Source organism: Phoca vitulina, unplaced genomic scaffold (genome assembly GCF_004348235.1).
Source record: "Phoca vitulina isolate PV1807 unplaced genomic scaffold, GSC_HSeal_1.0 scaffold19, whole genome shotgun sequence".
Taxonomy (NCBI): Eukaryota; Metazoa; Chordata; class Mammalia; order Carnivora; family Phocidae; genus Phoca; species Phoca vitulina.
Genome location: NW_022589722.1, coordinates 15647560 through 15663018, shown reverse-complemented (window position 1 = coordinate 15663018; position 15459 = coordinate 15647560). Strand labels below are relative to the sequence as shown.

General features: G+C 34.3%; 1 protein-coding gene across 1 annotated transcript in view; it reads right to left on the bottom strand.

The window, feature by feature from the left end:
- The window catches only part of PARPBP (PARP1 binding protein), a 65674-nt gene that overhangs the window by 40776 nt on the left and 9439 nt on the right, over positions 1-15459 (bottom strand). The window contains exons 3-4 of the mRNA XM_032416544.1: positions 8819-9052; positions 2468-2575 (exon numbers count right to left, since the gene is read on the bottom strand). Coding sequence (XP_032272435.1) covers positions 2468-2575; positions 8819-9052 — 342 coding nt within the window. The remainder of the gene's footprint in view (positions 1-2467; positions 2576-8818; positions 9053-15459) is intronic.

The following is a 15459-nucleotide window of genomic DNA, read 5'->3' as shown; positions in this document are numbered from 1 at the left end:
ACTTTGGAATTTTAATAGAAATATATTTCCTTCCAAAAATACTTTGCAAAAAGAAAAATTAGAAGTCTGCAAGTAACAGAAAAATAGTTGAGAGGATGGCTGCACTTTAATAGTTCTCATAAAATCTAATCTATTGGCTAACTAATAGGTAGAATACTCTTAGAAAAAGGAGGCAAGAGATAAAAGTAGAGGATTAACACAATGAAACTATCACTTTTTTTTTTAAATGAAAGAACTATATGCTTGCAATGAAGACCCATTAGTTTCTATATGTTATACTCTTTCTTCATGGATATCCATTTAAGATAACATTTTATATCTGTAAGCCAAAATTATAAACACCTAGGTATTTTACACATAAAAATTAGTTCATTTCTCTTAATTAAAAGAAACAGTAACAATTATTGTTTCTTCCCTATAGAGCCTGTAAGATAAATCAGAGAGAAGAGATTTGTAAGTGATCTACTGTCTTGATATATGAATGCACCCCTTAAGTACCAATGAGAAAGACCAGGCATTTGGTAAACATTTTATCAATATTTGGGACAGGAGGGAAAAACAATGCAAGTGAAAAATTAACTTCAAGCAAGAGAAAAATAGTTACAAATCAATGAAAGGAATCATATCTGGGCAGAAAACATTCAAAGATGGACTTGGAATATTTTATTACACCAGAAAAAAGGGAAGTGCTCAGAAGTCTAGTAGGGCATGTAAAAAAGACACAGAAGCCAGCCTGAAGGGAATCCCTCCATTTTAGCATCAAAGATTAATGATGGTAATTAATTTTAAAACTGAACAAATAAAAATTCATGAGTCCATAGCAATAAATACATGCATAAAAAAGGAGAAAGATAAATAGAAAAAAAATCTAATTTGCATCCTATCTTATAAATAACTATCATCCTGACTCCTAAACTAGTAATGAAAGGGAAAGAATGAAGTCGTGACTCTGCCATTCTTAGGGAACTACTTCCCTAAATAGCTTTATCTTATCAAGCTCTGCTTTACTGAGAAATGGCAGCTAATTAATGTAAAGACATGACAGAGTTAGAAACTCACCATTTTGTAAACACTAAAGAAATAACTGATTCAGACAAGGATCATGAACGTATGTGTAAAACCACTGGGTGAAAGGTTGCTGGGAAACAGGATATTTACACAGTGTCACCCCACAGATTTCTGCTCATAGCAAAGGGAAAACTACATCTTTATCCTAGAGAGATCTGGCAATTTGGGACAACTTGAGTTTGTGTCTCCTAATGTGATACTCACCGTCAGTTATGAAGTATTTGTTATGAAACGTTAAACTTCAATCTAAGCAAGGTTTGCATAAAACTTCCAGTTTATTGGAAATAGAGGAACAAGATACATAATACCAGGAGAAATTAAACAGATAAGTAAGAAGAGAAAAAGACTGAGGAGAGTTCTAAGAGATATAAAACCATTTGGGGGACAACTGGAGAAATCTGAATAGGGAAGACAGTAAGTGATATTAGGGAATACTTATACTGATATATATGATATATGTTTTCTTATATATGATAATGATATTATGGTCATGCCTCTATTTTCAGGAAATGATATGCTGAAGAACTGTAGGGATTAAATGTCATGATGTCAGAAACTTAACTTTCAAATACAGGAGAAAAAATATTAGATGCAGATGTTCAAGCACGTTAGTAAGTCTAGGAAGTAGATGCACAGGTATTTAATTGAAGGCAGTGACAAATATATTTCTTAAAGTGCAATCTGTATGGCATGAGACTTATGGGAGAATCTGCCTTAGCAGTTTCCTTAAAAATGAAGAAGGTGATTCATCAAACTGAATGAAGAAGATGGATTTAGATATGGTGAATGTAATTTTACTGCTGTTTCTAATACTCCTAAATTTTTATCTTGTCAATAGTGATTTTATTTACCATAGAAACTTCCATAAACATTACCCCCATGGTTAGTAAGGGGTTGCTATATTTAATTAGGTACCTAATAGCATAGCATTTAACCAAAGGTAAATTATATTAGACCAAACCTGTGGTTTGTTTTCTGTGGTTTGTTTGCACAACAAACTCTATTAACACAATTTGTGATGCATCAGTTATCTACTGCAAAGGGGACAGAACAGAATTTTCAATTGTACATATCTTCCCAAGAATCATTCATTTAAAACCATAAGCAAATTCACCAAATACAAAGATTCAAAGAACTCTGGCAACCTAGACCTTCCAACTACTTTTCAGAGACTTAAGAGTGATACCTATTTTTGCAAAGTGCCTGTTACCTTGGCCCAAAACCAGGAAGAAACTATCAGCCTCTCAGCAGTCTCTAATGTATTACTCTTTGCAAATATAGCTTTATTAAAACAAATTTAAAACTTCTAAAAATTAAAAAAAATAACTGTAATGTACAAATTAATGGTGATTTGAAGAGAATCATATCCTGCTTTAATTTACTCACAATTTATCAGTACCTTTTCATTATCCTGGTTGTGTTTACTCATTGGTGATGTCGGTACATAAAGATCAGTTTCATCAGCTGCTACATACTCTCTCCCAGACAGAAAATCCCGTAGTTGACTCTGTAGAAAACATAGGAGGTTACTAATAATTAGGTGCTATGACAACTATAAAAAATATTTCACACCAAGCTGTATATAGTGTCACTGATATTCCAGTATACAGTATTATTACCTGATCTTTGTTGGCAGTAAGTGTACATGGAATTAAATTTTCTAACAAAATGCTTGTTTCCAATGGCTGTACTCAAAGAGTTTACAAGTTTAGAGTTAAAAGATAACCTTGGAAATTTAATCCGAGCCTTTTGTTTTTATAGAAAAAAATGAATGGCAAAGAAAAGGCTTACCTAAGGCACACAATAAATGCTTCATCTTGGAATTATATATAAGTAAACTTAGTGTCCTAACAGCATAATATTTCAAACATATTATTTGTTCTAAGGGACCTAAGGTTATATAGGTATCACACACCCCATTCCGAATGAGTCAACCTGGAGGGAAGGTACAAATTGAATTAACAAAGCCTAATGAGAATGCAAACCACTTGTCCTCTCAGCCATTGCAAAATTATAACTAAAACAACTCACCAATATATACTTTTTTCTTTTTCTTTTCTTATTTTTTTTAATTTAAATTCAATTAGCCAACACCAATATATACTTCTTAAAAAGCAATAGCGTTTGCCACTATTCTACTAATATGATGAGCTGGAACTCAGAGCTAACAGTAAGAAAGAAAAAAACTAGAAAGACTAGGATTTTGTTGTTCATAACTTGAATATCAAAATTCAAGTTCACTAAAAAAAAGAATTTCCTTTTTTTCTTAAGAAGTTTTGACTTTTACTCCTTTATTACAAAGGACAACTTAGATACCTATTTTCTAAATACTAGCCAGAAACATTTAATGACCACCGACTATATTACAGTGCAAATTTTCAATATTTAAAAAATTAATGTTATGAAATAATTCAGGGTCATTATCTTTAAATAGAAAAATCATTTTGTGTTTGACAATCACTGTTTTTTTTTTAATTTATTTTAATTCCAGTATAGTTAACATATAGTATTATATTAGTTTCAGGTATACTATATAGTGATTCAACACTTCTATACATCACCCTGTGCTCATCACAAGAAGTGCACTCAATCCCCATCACCTATTTCACTCATTCCCCCACCTACCTCCCCTTTGGTAACCATCAGTTTGTCCTCCATATTTAAGAGTCTGTTTCTCGGTGTGTCTCTTTTTTAAAAAAATAATTCACTATTTAATTTTGAATAGAGGTAGTCCTCACACTTGTGGTTCTTATGTTTTCAGAAGAGATGTTAAAAGCAAAGATTTATTCTTTCATAAACACGGTGTTATTTTTTTTAATGGGATAATATTATCCTCTGGTTTAAAACTATTTTCATGTTTAATGACATATAAAGTACAATATTCTGGATCAGTTCAGTGAGTATGGTCCAAGGACTCCTGAGTCCCCAAGGCCCATTCAGGGGACCCAGGAGGTTCTCCCTTTTCCAACGATGTACCAATGTGAATCTAAATTTTCTTGATATACTTCAATCAAAACAACATATCAAACAGAATCCAGTTATTTTCTATCACACATGACATCAAGGATATTTCTAAAAATGTAAAACAGTGTCACTATTCTCACAATTTTTTTATTCTTGGAAAATTTATTCATAAAATACTATTCACATTAACATATAATAGGTTTGTTATCAATATTTTAATAACTGATACTTTAAACATATCTCAATTTTAATCTTCAATATAAATATCAACAGATACAACTCATATAAACAAAATCTCCTTGCAGTCCTAAATAATTTTTAAGAGTGCAAAGGGGTTCCTAGAACTAAAAATTTGACAAGGATTCTAGATGATATAGCATAAAGCTTTCTGAAGTAAGCACAAAAATCACAATGGATTTTCTGTGATACACTATTAATTTTACTGACATATCTTTCCTGATTTGGTAAGTTGTTATTCATTCTATTTTTATCCTTTTTTTAACTATATTTTTCCATTCAATTAACAGTTACCTTCACTTTCCTGTACTCACATCAGACCCATTTCTCTATTATTATTTAAAAGTGATAATGCCTGCTATTTACCCCAACAAACTCCAATATTTAGCCATTTTAATTTTGAACTAATATCAGAATCTCCCTTAGTATAAGCTTTCCATTTTAGCACACATATTCCCAGTCCATCCTTATCATTTTAACTAGGCACACATACAGTCCAAGTTTCATTGCTCACTACCATCTTCCCCTGGATAGCCATCTGCTCTCTAGTTCATCTGTTTAATTATTACGGTCTTTGAAAGGCAAATTCTTCACTTGAAGTATGAAGATGACATTCTTCAAATTTTTGCATATCCTCACAAATCCTTCCTTTAACTTAGCTGGTAAGTGATATCTTGTTGAGGATGAGATTCTTAGGTCACTGTCCTCATCTTTCAGGACATGTTATTTCATTGTTGTACCTTTTAAATAACTTGTTCTTTCCACCAGGAAACTTATACTATTTATCTTTATCCTTAAGAGTTCAGAAATTTTACCAGGATATGCCTAGGTATGTGTCTTTTGTCTTCAATACAGCCTGGAACTTCATAAACATTCTTAACTAACAGACTCAGGGAAATTTTATTGTAACAAATGTGGTTAGAATATTTTATTTAATCATGGCCTCTTCTGTGTCTGTTCCTTTTTCTCCTCTGGAATTCCTATCATTTGTTATGTTAAATCCTCTAGATCCAACCTCCAAGTTTCTTAACTTTTCCTTCATGATTTCTTCATCTTCATATTTTTCTCTCTGTGCTTTAAGTATTTATTTTTAGAAGATTGTTTTTTAAAAGATTTTATTTATTTGAGAGAGAGAAAGAGAGTGAGAGAGATCACAAGCAGGCGGGAGAGGGAGAAGCAGGCTCTCCGCTGAGTAGGGAGCCCGAGATGGGGCTCGATCCCAGAACCCTAGGATCTTGACCTGAGCCAAAGGCAGATGCTGAACCGACTGAGCCACCCAGGTGCCTCTGCTTTTTAAATATTTATTGTATTTGACTTTCAGAACTCTAATTTGTGTCTGAATTCATCTGTTGCATTGGGAAGACTTCTCTTTTTTCTTCTTTTTTTTAAATCTAGAAAGTCTTACATTTAGGTGAGTCCTTGAATTTCCTTGAGTACTTACTATTTTTATGGATTCAAGCTGTCATTCACCACTAAGAGCTCTATTCTGTTGGTCACATGTGATCTGAGTTAACTCATCTTTCTGTGGCTGCTGGGACTCCTTAAGTGGCTGTTGCTTTTCTAGGCTCTTTGAAGGCTCAGCCTTGAGACTGTTGAGGTACCTTAAGTGATGACAATTTTACAAGTAATAGAAGTTGAAATAGTCTCTACTCTATGAAGCATCAGTGGAAAAATAAACAGGATGCCAGTCACCTGCTTAAGCCAACGGAGAGTCTTCTTGTGGTCTCTCAAGGATCACCTACAGTATGCCCATCCATTCAGCTACTTCTTGGCTTCCTGAGTCAGAGAATCCTGGCACACTCACAGAGGGTATTTGTTGACCTTCCCCAGAAAGTACCCAGATTTCTGAGGGCTGCTAAGCTCTTCTTGGAATCTACAATTTCTTCTCCTCAGCCCAGGTCTCTAATATCCTTCAGATAATTGTTAAATTCATGAAAAAACAAACTCTGTACCAATTGTCTCTATTTGGACTCCATTTAGAATTCAAGGCCTTATATGCTCCCAGATGTCCACAGGCCCTGCATCCATGTTCCCCAGGAGAGGAATTACAATGTATGAAAAACATTTATATGTATTTATACATTTATAATTGTATGAAATACAATTATAATGTATGAAATAACTTGTTCAAGTTACCATGTTCCCAGAACATCCCTGTCTTACCTTTATCTTAATTCCTTGTAACTTCTGCCTTATTTAGGCTACAATAAATAAGAAACAAAGATACACAAGCATATGTATCTTTAAAGACACTTTTAGGGGCACCTGGGTGGCTTAGTTGGTTAAGCATCCCACTCTTGGTTTCAGCTCAGGTTATGATCTCATGGGTTGTGGGATCAAACTCCTCATCGGACTCAGTACTCAGTGGGGGGTCTGCTTGAAGATTCTCTCCCTCCCCTCCCCTCTCCCTCTCTCTCTCAAATAATCTTTTTTTAAAACACTTTTAGCATAAATTAGGGTTATTTTAATGCATTTTTGAGGAAATCAATCTAGGGATCTGTTATCCTGCTCACTTTTTCTTCATTGGAAATTTCCCTAGAGCAAACAAGTATCGAAGTTCAAATCTTCCATTTTAAGTGCAGAAAAATTTCAACTTCACATGCTATCATCTCAGCAGCTTCCACCCTACTCCTGATGTTCTGCAGAAGAACATGTTGATATTTGGAGACACAGAACTCCCTCCAATGTAGATCTATATATCTCATACTATAGTTGATGCACTTAAATGAAGAGGCTTATTAGAAGACTTAGACAGGAACAAAGGATAAGATGAAAACAATGTGCCCAAAAACCTCAGGCAGATTATACTCTCATTGGTTTATCAGAAGATTCTCTTTGTTGTTCCTACAATCTAATACCTACGTTTGATTAGCCTCTCTAATTATATGAAAAGAAGTCAAAAATCATCTCTACAAGCAAATAAAATATAGGTAGGGAGGAATGAAAAAAACTATCTTGCCTCACAAGTATCTTTACCATAGTGTGGGTATGCATGTGTGTCTCAGAAAGTTACAACAGGGGGGCACCTGGGTAGCTCAGTCGGTTAAGCATCTGCCTTTGGCTCAGATCATGATCCCAGGGTCCTGGGACTGAGCCCCAAGTAGAGCCCGCATTGAGCCCTGTGTTGGGCTATATGCTCAGCGGGGAGCCTGCTTCTTCCTCTCCCTTTGCCCCTCCCCCCACACTCATGCTCTTTCTCTCTCTCAAATAAATAAATAAAATCTTAAAATAAAAAAAAAAGTTACAACAGGGGAAAGGGTTCCATTATAGCCCAGTGAGGCCAAGACAGCAAACTGCCTGCCAATATCCACTCTCCTCTTCCTCAGTAACAGAGATTTTGTTTTTATTCTGGCATGTTACCCAGAAAAAAAAAAAAAAGACTATATTCTCCATCTTCCCTAACATCTTGGTGTGGCCATGTGACTAAGCTTTGGGCAAGGACATGGAAGCAAAGGAGTCATGTCTCTTTAAAAGGAAAGGAGAGTGCTGTTCTCCCTTACTACTTCCTGGTGCAAGGAATGCTGATATGGAATCTGGAGCTTCAACAGCTACCTTGGACCACAAATGATCTTGAGGGCAGAGGTCAAGAACTAAGATGGGAGAGCAGAATGACAGAAAAATCCTAGGTATCTGATAACCACAGAGCTATCACATCAGTCCCAGATGCTTACATTAAGACTCCTTTTATAAAAGAGTGAACTAAACTTCCATTTTCTTAAACCACTGTTACTCTGGAGGTTTCTATTACAAGCAGCCAAAACATGATTCCCAAGTATCAGAAATATTTATAAAATATTTTAATATCTTAGAAAATATAATAGACATTTTCTTCTAATTATATCTATAATTATTGTTATTACCACTATTTAATTGCTACTTTATTGATACTCAGTAAATGTTAAGATAAAGAAATATATTTCAACACTTTAAAATAAACTAGATACATCCAAATATATTCTAAAACAGTTTATTAATTCTAATGTAGATAAAACCAAACTGCAAAGGATGGCATCTCATTAGTTTTAAAATTTATATTCAATAAAAAAATAAAGCAGTGAATATGTGTATGTAAAAAAAAAAAAGGAACAGTATATTACCTCATGTTTATTGCATCATACTATCGTCACAAAATGATACCCCATCTCAGTAAAATAATATTAATCCACAGAAAGAGTCATAATAATCATTTATACAACATATGCCAAATGAACAGATGCACATTAAACCAAGAAAGTAAAATAAAAAGCAATCCTTGGCACAAATTCAAAAAGAAATCAAGCATTTGGGACTGATCTGTTAAAATTTTTTGATCTAGTAAGAAGCTGTTCTTATATTTCAACCAAATAACAGAATTCCAGCAAAATTTACCACTGAAATATTTCTTTCCAGTAATAACTAACTTTCAGGTAGATAAATTTTCCATTTCTAACATGATCTGAAAAGCAAAAGCATTATCAAGTTACTATAAATGCCGATACCATAGTTTAAAATAAAAATAAATCTAGCCAATTTTCATTTAAGATAGAATTATTTTAAAAAAAATACTTACAGGGGCTATGTTGGCATTATTTTCACAACTAGAAATCAAAACACCACATTTTTTATAAACATCAATCAGATCTAACATATTACTATTCTTTAAGAAATCATCGTAAATCCTCCTAATGTCCTCATAATGGTCAATCACTTCCATATTTTCAACTGGTAAGTTCAACTTCTCATGTAGGAAGTATTTCCAGGTCAGTAAGACATCGCTGAGGGAAACTGTAAATTCTCCACTGTGCTGAAAGAGACAATGCCAAAAATAAAAAGATAAAGTTGGGTAACAGAATATTCATTAACTAGTAATTGAGATGGGAAGTACAAATTGAATTTTGTTACAGAAGTCTACATTGAATTCTTGTGGATTTGAAGAGAACATCCAAGTTGAGTTATGGAATAATTTTAAAACCAGATAGAAAAAGATTTTGATGGTTTTATAAAATATAAATAACTATGGCAAGTTTGTGCATGACAAAATTAGCAAATATATAGTCTTTCTTCACTAAATTTCTTCTACCCAAGTTCAGGGAATGGGTTGGCAGTGATCTGTTCTTAAGTACTACTGATCGGGGGAACATTTGATTCTGTTAATACTTAGTTCCTTTTAGGGCGCCTGGGTGGCTCAGTTGGTTAAGCGATTGCCTTCGGCTCAGGTCATGATCCTGGAGTCCCAGGATCGAGTCCCGCATCGGGCTCCCTGCTCGGCAGGGAGTCTGCTTCTCCCTCTGACCCTCCCCCCTCTCATGCTCTCTCTCTCTCATTCTCTCTCTCAAATAAATAAATAAAATCTAAAAAAAAAAAAAAAATACTTAGTTCCTTTTAGCTCTTCCAGCTAATGTATTTTTAATCTCTTATTCAAAACTTTCAATGCCATAGTGAATTACCACATACCACAGTATTCCAACTGTTAGTCTTAAAACATGATCACAAACACTAAATTTTTAAAAATCACGTTTTGTTTCATTATTGCTCCAGGAAAAGCAAAGTATCAGTGCTAAAACCTTGGGTCAGAGAAGAATTTTGATTCTTCCCTGCTCATGGACACACTAAACTATAAACAAGTGCTAAAAAGCCACAGCTTCTTCCTATAAGTTGTTGGATGTTCCTATTGAGGTAAAATTGTTCTTTTTTTCTCTTCTTCAATATCAACATGATGTATTAGTCAGTAGATATGCTGAAGAATTTTTTTTTTAATTGATTGCATTCTGCTCCCACTTAATATCCCAGATATTAATAATGGTGCCCTCCATGGGGCGCCTGGGTGGCTTAGTCATTAAGTGTCTGCCTTCGGCTCAGGTCATGATCCCAGGGTCCTGGGATCGAGCCCCGCATCGGGCTCCCTGCTCGGCTGGGAAGCCTGCTTCTTCCTCTCCCACTCACCCTGCTTGTGTTCCCTCTCTCACTGTCTCTCTCTGTCAAATAAATAAATAAAATCTTTAAAAAAAAAAAAAATGGTGCCCTCCAAAATAGGCCTAATTCAGTAAAAAATTCTAACTACTCCTTTCCAATACAGCATGAATAACAAATATTTTTAAGTATCCATATGTAATTTTGTGAAATGTATTATGTTGCTCTCTTCCACAGTTAAGATCCCTTAATATGTTAGTAGTTTCTGATAACACCAAGATCTTTCCATCATTTGCACTGAAAGATGGGTGGATATTTAAATAAAACTATAATTCACTGGAACTAAAATTGTAACATCATCTTTAGCCAATGAAGAATAATAAAAAGAATCAAATAGAGCCAAATAGGGGCGCCTGGGTGTCTCAGTCAGTTAAGCGTCTGCTTTCGGCTCAGATCCTAGGGTCCTGGGATGGAGCCCCACGTCTGGCTCCCTGTTCAGCAGGGAGCCTGTTTCTCCCTCTCTCTCTGCCGCTCCCCCTGCTTGTGCTATCTCATGATCTCAAATAAATAAATAAAATCTTAAAAAAAAAAAGAGCCAAATAATACGCTATTTTCTACCTGACTCTCTTAAATCTACGTTTCTTTTATAAAAATCAGGCATATTTTCTAGTTACTATCCAAATTTAAGGCAATTATGTTTTACTGCCTTAAAAATAATTAACTTTTACTCATCCTTATGGAGACAACTAAGAAAATTATCCTTACTGTCTTTGGAGGGACCTGTTATATCAAAATTATAAAAATTAATTACATTTCATGAAACTAATTCAATGAAAAACCAAAAAAGAAAAAAAAACCAGTAACTCTCAAATCTTGAATCCATAACCCAAATGTAAGACAGATTTGTAATTTCTCAGCATTGCATCAAAAATTGTGTACTTTACTTCCCAATCCCACAAAAATTACACAATAAAATTTCCAAATGGTATTTAAGTTAAATAAATCTAGCTATTTAGAGTTTGAAACTAAGTTGTTTTATCTCAAAAATTCCTAAAACTGTTTTGATATGACATCCTTCATATGAAAAATAAATTAAAATTTTGCCTAATGTAAATGTACAATTCAGTCTCATTCTGTTGACTGTAACTAGTTTAAGTAAAACCATGCAAGCTCTTGATCTTGTGAGAAAAGGTTTTGACTAGATTAACAGTGTTTATACTGGGATTGTAAAAACATTTTAAATCCAAATAAAAATGTACTCCAGATATCAGTTTTCATGATCAGGTGCCCACCATGACAGCATATTCTATTATTCAAACCAGTAACAACTGATTCAGAGAGCTTGTGGTCAAATCAGAAAATGTTTTGCTAGGAAAACATGCCAGCTGGCTAATATCTGAAGGAAGTTCAAGATGGTCAATGCTTTAGGTCTCTGATGGACATAAGAAGGATTATATTTCATAAGAATAAAATGAGAAAAAAAACGAAGTTACACTTTTTCAGAGCACTTGTACTTTGTATATTTTGCTGAAGTTATTTTTATAATTATTCAAAAACTTAAACTTTACATTTTTAACTAACTGGAACTTTTGTTGTTATCAAAACAGGAAAGATAGCAGGTCTACTTAAGGGCATTAATAGGCTAGGTGACCATAGGTAAAATACTGAAAATCCTGTGAATACTTTTCCCTGATTATAAAATGAGATTATACAGATTAAATAACACCTGATGAATGGCAGGTGATCAAAAAATGTCATTCTTTCTCTTTTCTTATTCAAACTAAAATAATTGTTTGTTAGGAGGAGTATTGGATAAATGTAATACAATTGTAAAAACTGTTTCTTCTTATTTGTTATGTCAATGTTAGGTCATTTTCAAATCTGACAGTCAACCACAGGCTGTGGCTTTCCATGAAGTTATAAAATTAATATCTTTGTTTCACCCCATGGAACATTTGTAACATTCTTAAGGCTATTTAAGTTCGTGAAAAATAGCATTTATAATGTAATTGCCAGACAGAGTCAAACTATGAAGTCAATTCCAAGGAAAGGAAGAGCTAAAACACTATTTGCAACTTAATAATAAAAGTCATATATATTTGCCATGTAGTCCTCAAGGAATCTGTAAGTTAAATCTTTAGCAGTATAAAACTCCTAGAGGTCATCCAATTTAAGCTAAAAAAAAACTTCCCCTCAGAAAACATGCCCAAAACCTAAAACTCAAATATTATTTTAATTACCTTTTCTTTATCCCCATTAAAGCAGCGAAGAAAAAAACACACCAGTAGACAGACTAACAACTCTACTAGGTATTCACAAGTTTTATTGTAGTCAAATTCAGTTGGATCATACTTTAGAGACTCGTGTTCTCAAACTTCAGAGAATTAAAAACCTAAATAAAGCTCACAGAGTGAAAAATGTAGGTGAAGCATATATACAACCAACCCCAACTTTTTATTACCATCTACTACTTATGAATGCACTTGCAGGCATATGTGTATGTTGTTTCATATTGCTGAGTGACATGGAAGTCTGAGCACAGCTGGGGATGCCTGAGCTAACCCCACGTGGAGAGTTGGAGTCAATCAGAACTGCAGCCCACCATCTCCACTGCACATGTGCACACACATACACAAACTGTGGTAAGCGCAGTTGCAATTCACCTTTCCTCTTCTTTCCCACCCAGAGTCTGAACTTTCACAGTGAATTAAGTGAATTAGCAAGTAGAAAATTAAAAAGTAGAAAGAGATCCTGAGTGAGTGCTACACAGACAAGCCCAGAAGAAAAAACTACTTGAACTGAGTATTTCAACATATCAAAATTTTTACAATGAAAACTAAATTTTCTTCAGGGTACATTTCACTTACCTTTTTGATATATTTATGTTTCAAAAATTATTCATAAACAAATAGTAAAAGGTGATTTGAACATGGTCTGCTTAATTCCAAAACAACAGCCCTCAATTACTGTACAATAATGATTCTTAATAATTGCTTCAATTTCTCTCTCTTTTCATTTTCCAGTGAATGGTCACCAAAGTTTAACCTTTAGCTAGTCTATTCCATTTATACAATATCCTCAGATTCTATTAATTACCTTGGCACCATTTCTTCATGTTACTAAAGAAGGAGAGATTTTTTTTTTTTAAATGCTCAGGCAGTAAAATTGGAAAGACTTGAATATGGATTGCAATGGAAAGCAAAAGAAAGAGACTTTACAATGCTCTTTGCGTGTCTAGCTTCACTGACTTAAGTGAACAATGGTATATAAGATTGAGACTCAGAATATGAAGAAGAAGGTAAGTTGAGGGAGGAAACAATATGGTCTACTTTTAAAAACTGATGTGGAGACCGTACTGGGACATCAAGGTAAAATGTCCAGTAAGTAGCTGATCATATCAAGTTAGACCAGTAGAGAAGTTTGGCATATAAATACTGGTGAAACAATGTAAAAGGAAGTATATCCAGTGAAGGCAGGTAAAATGGAGCACATCAGAAGTTTTCAACAAAGTGTGTTACAAAGCGAGTATCCAAAGTACACATAGAACTCTTTTAAAGAGTAAGAAAGAGATAAAAATAACTCAATAGTAAAATAAGCAAAAGATATGTATGAGCAGACAATAAAAAGAGGATACCTAAATAGTCAAATAAGCATTTTTAAAGATGTTTAATTGCTCTAGTTAACAGAAAAATTAAAATGAAATACCCTCTTCTCTCTTTTCTTGTTCTTAGACAACAACATCTAATATGGAGAAAGATAAGAAAATGGTACCCTCCTATTGTTGATATAAATGTAAATTCTAATAACCAAGTTGAAGAGTAATTTGGTAGCATCAAGTCAAATTAAAGATGTATCTATCATATGACCACCTGTGTATGGGGCCTAGAGAAACTCTTGTTCTGTGCACAGACATCTCATTTCAATGAAGAATTGATTATAATATTAAAAAAAATCAAACAACCCAAAGGTCTATCAATGAGTAAAATATACCAGTCATACAAAGGATGATTGTTAAAATGAATAAATTAGATCAACTTTTCTGTCTATCAGTACCTAAAGAGGTCTTGAAAACAATGTTGGATAATAAAAACAAGATGCAGAAAGAATGTATACCATCTGTTATAATTTTAAAACAGATACATTAACTAGGCAATCTGCCCGGCTAGATATGCAGAGAAACCCCTCCTGGTATAAAATACCTAAAACTATAAGAGAAAATAGGAAAACTTTTTTTAAGCATGACTGAATTGTGCATAAGAAAGGGAAATTACAAAAGGTCAAAAACAATGAGCAAATGCCAATATAAAGAGGTAAGCAAATGGTGGGACCCGTATTTCCCTGGTAATTACCATTCCCTGGCACTAAAGAAGCTGGTTTTTATGAACCCTGAGCACAAAGTTTAGGAGACAAAGCTAAGCATAAGAGGTGGGAAGTTGGATCAGAGACCCCCCCTGCCCACCCTGCCAAAGAAGTCAAAGCCTCTAAACACAACACTCTTACCATGTCCACTAGAAAAAAAATCTGCCCAGCAAAAAGGTGATCACGGAGATTTCTGGAGTAGCCTCGGTACTATGATTACCTCTGGGTAATCTTCATTTAGACTTTTTTTTCATTTCCTTCTTTAATTTAAATTCAATTAATTAGCATATAGTGTATTATTAGTTTCAGAGGTACAATTCAGTGATTCATCAGTCTTATGTAATACCCAGTGCTCATTACATTATGTGCCATCCTTACTGTCCATCACCCAGTAACCCCATCCCCTTGCCCCCCTTCCCTCCAGCAACCCTCAGTTTGTTTCCTATGATTAAGAGTTTCTTATGGTTTGTCTCCCTCGATGATTTCATCTTGTTTTATTTTTCCCTCCCTTCCCCTATGATCCTCTGTTTTGTTAAATCGCACATGAGTGAGATCATATAATTGTCTTTCTCTGATTGACTTATTTCCCTAGCATAATATCCTCTAGTTCCCGTTGCTGCAAATGGCAAGATTTCAACTTTTTGATGGCTGAGTAGTATTCCAATGTATATATATACCACATCTTCTTTATCCATTCATCTGTCAATGAACATCTGGGCTCTTTCCATAGTTTGGCTATTGTGGACATTGCTGCTATAAACATTGGGGTGCAGGTGCCCCCATCAGATTACTATAAAGATACATTTGGCATAAATACCTAGTAGTGCAATTGCTGGGTCGCAGGGTAGCTTTATTTTTAACTACTTGAGGAACCTCCATACTGTTTTCCAGAGTGGCTGCACCAGCTTGCATTCTCACCAACAGTGTATGAGGGTTCCCCTT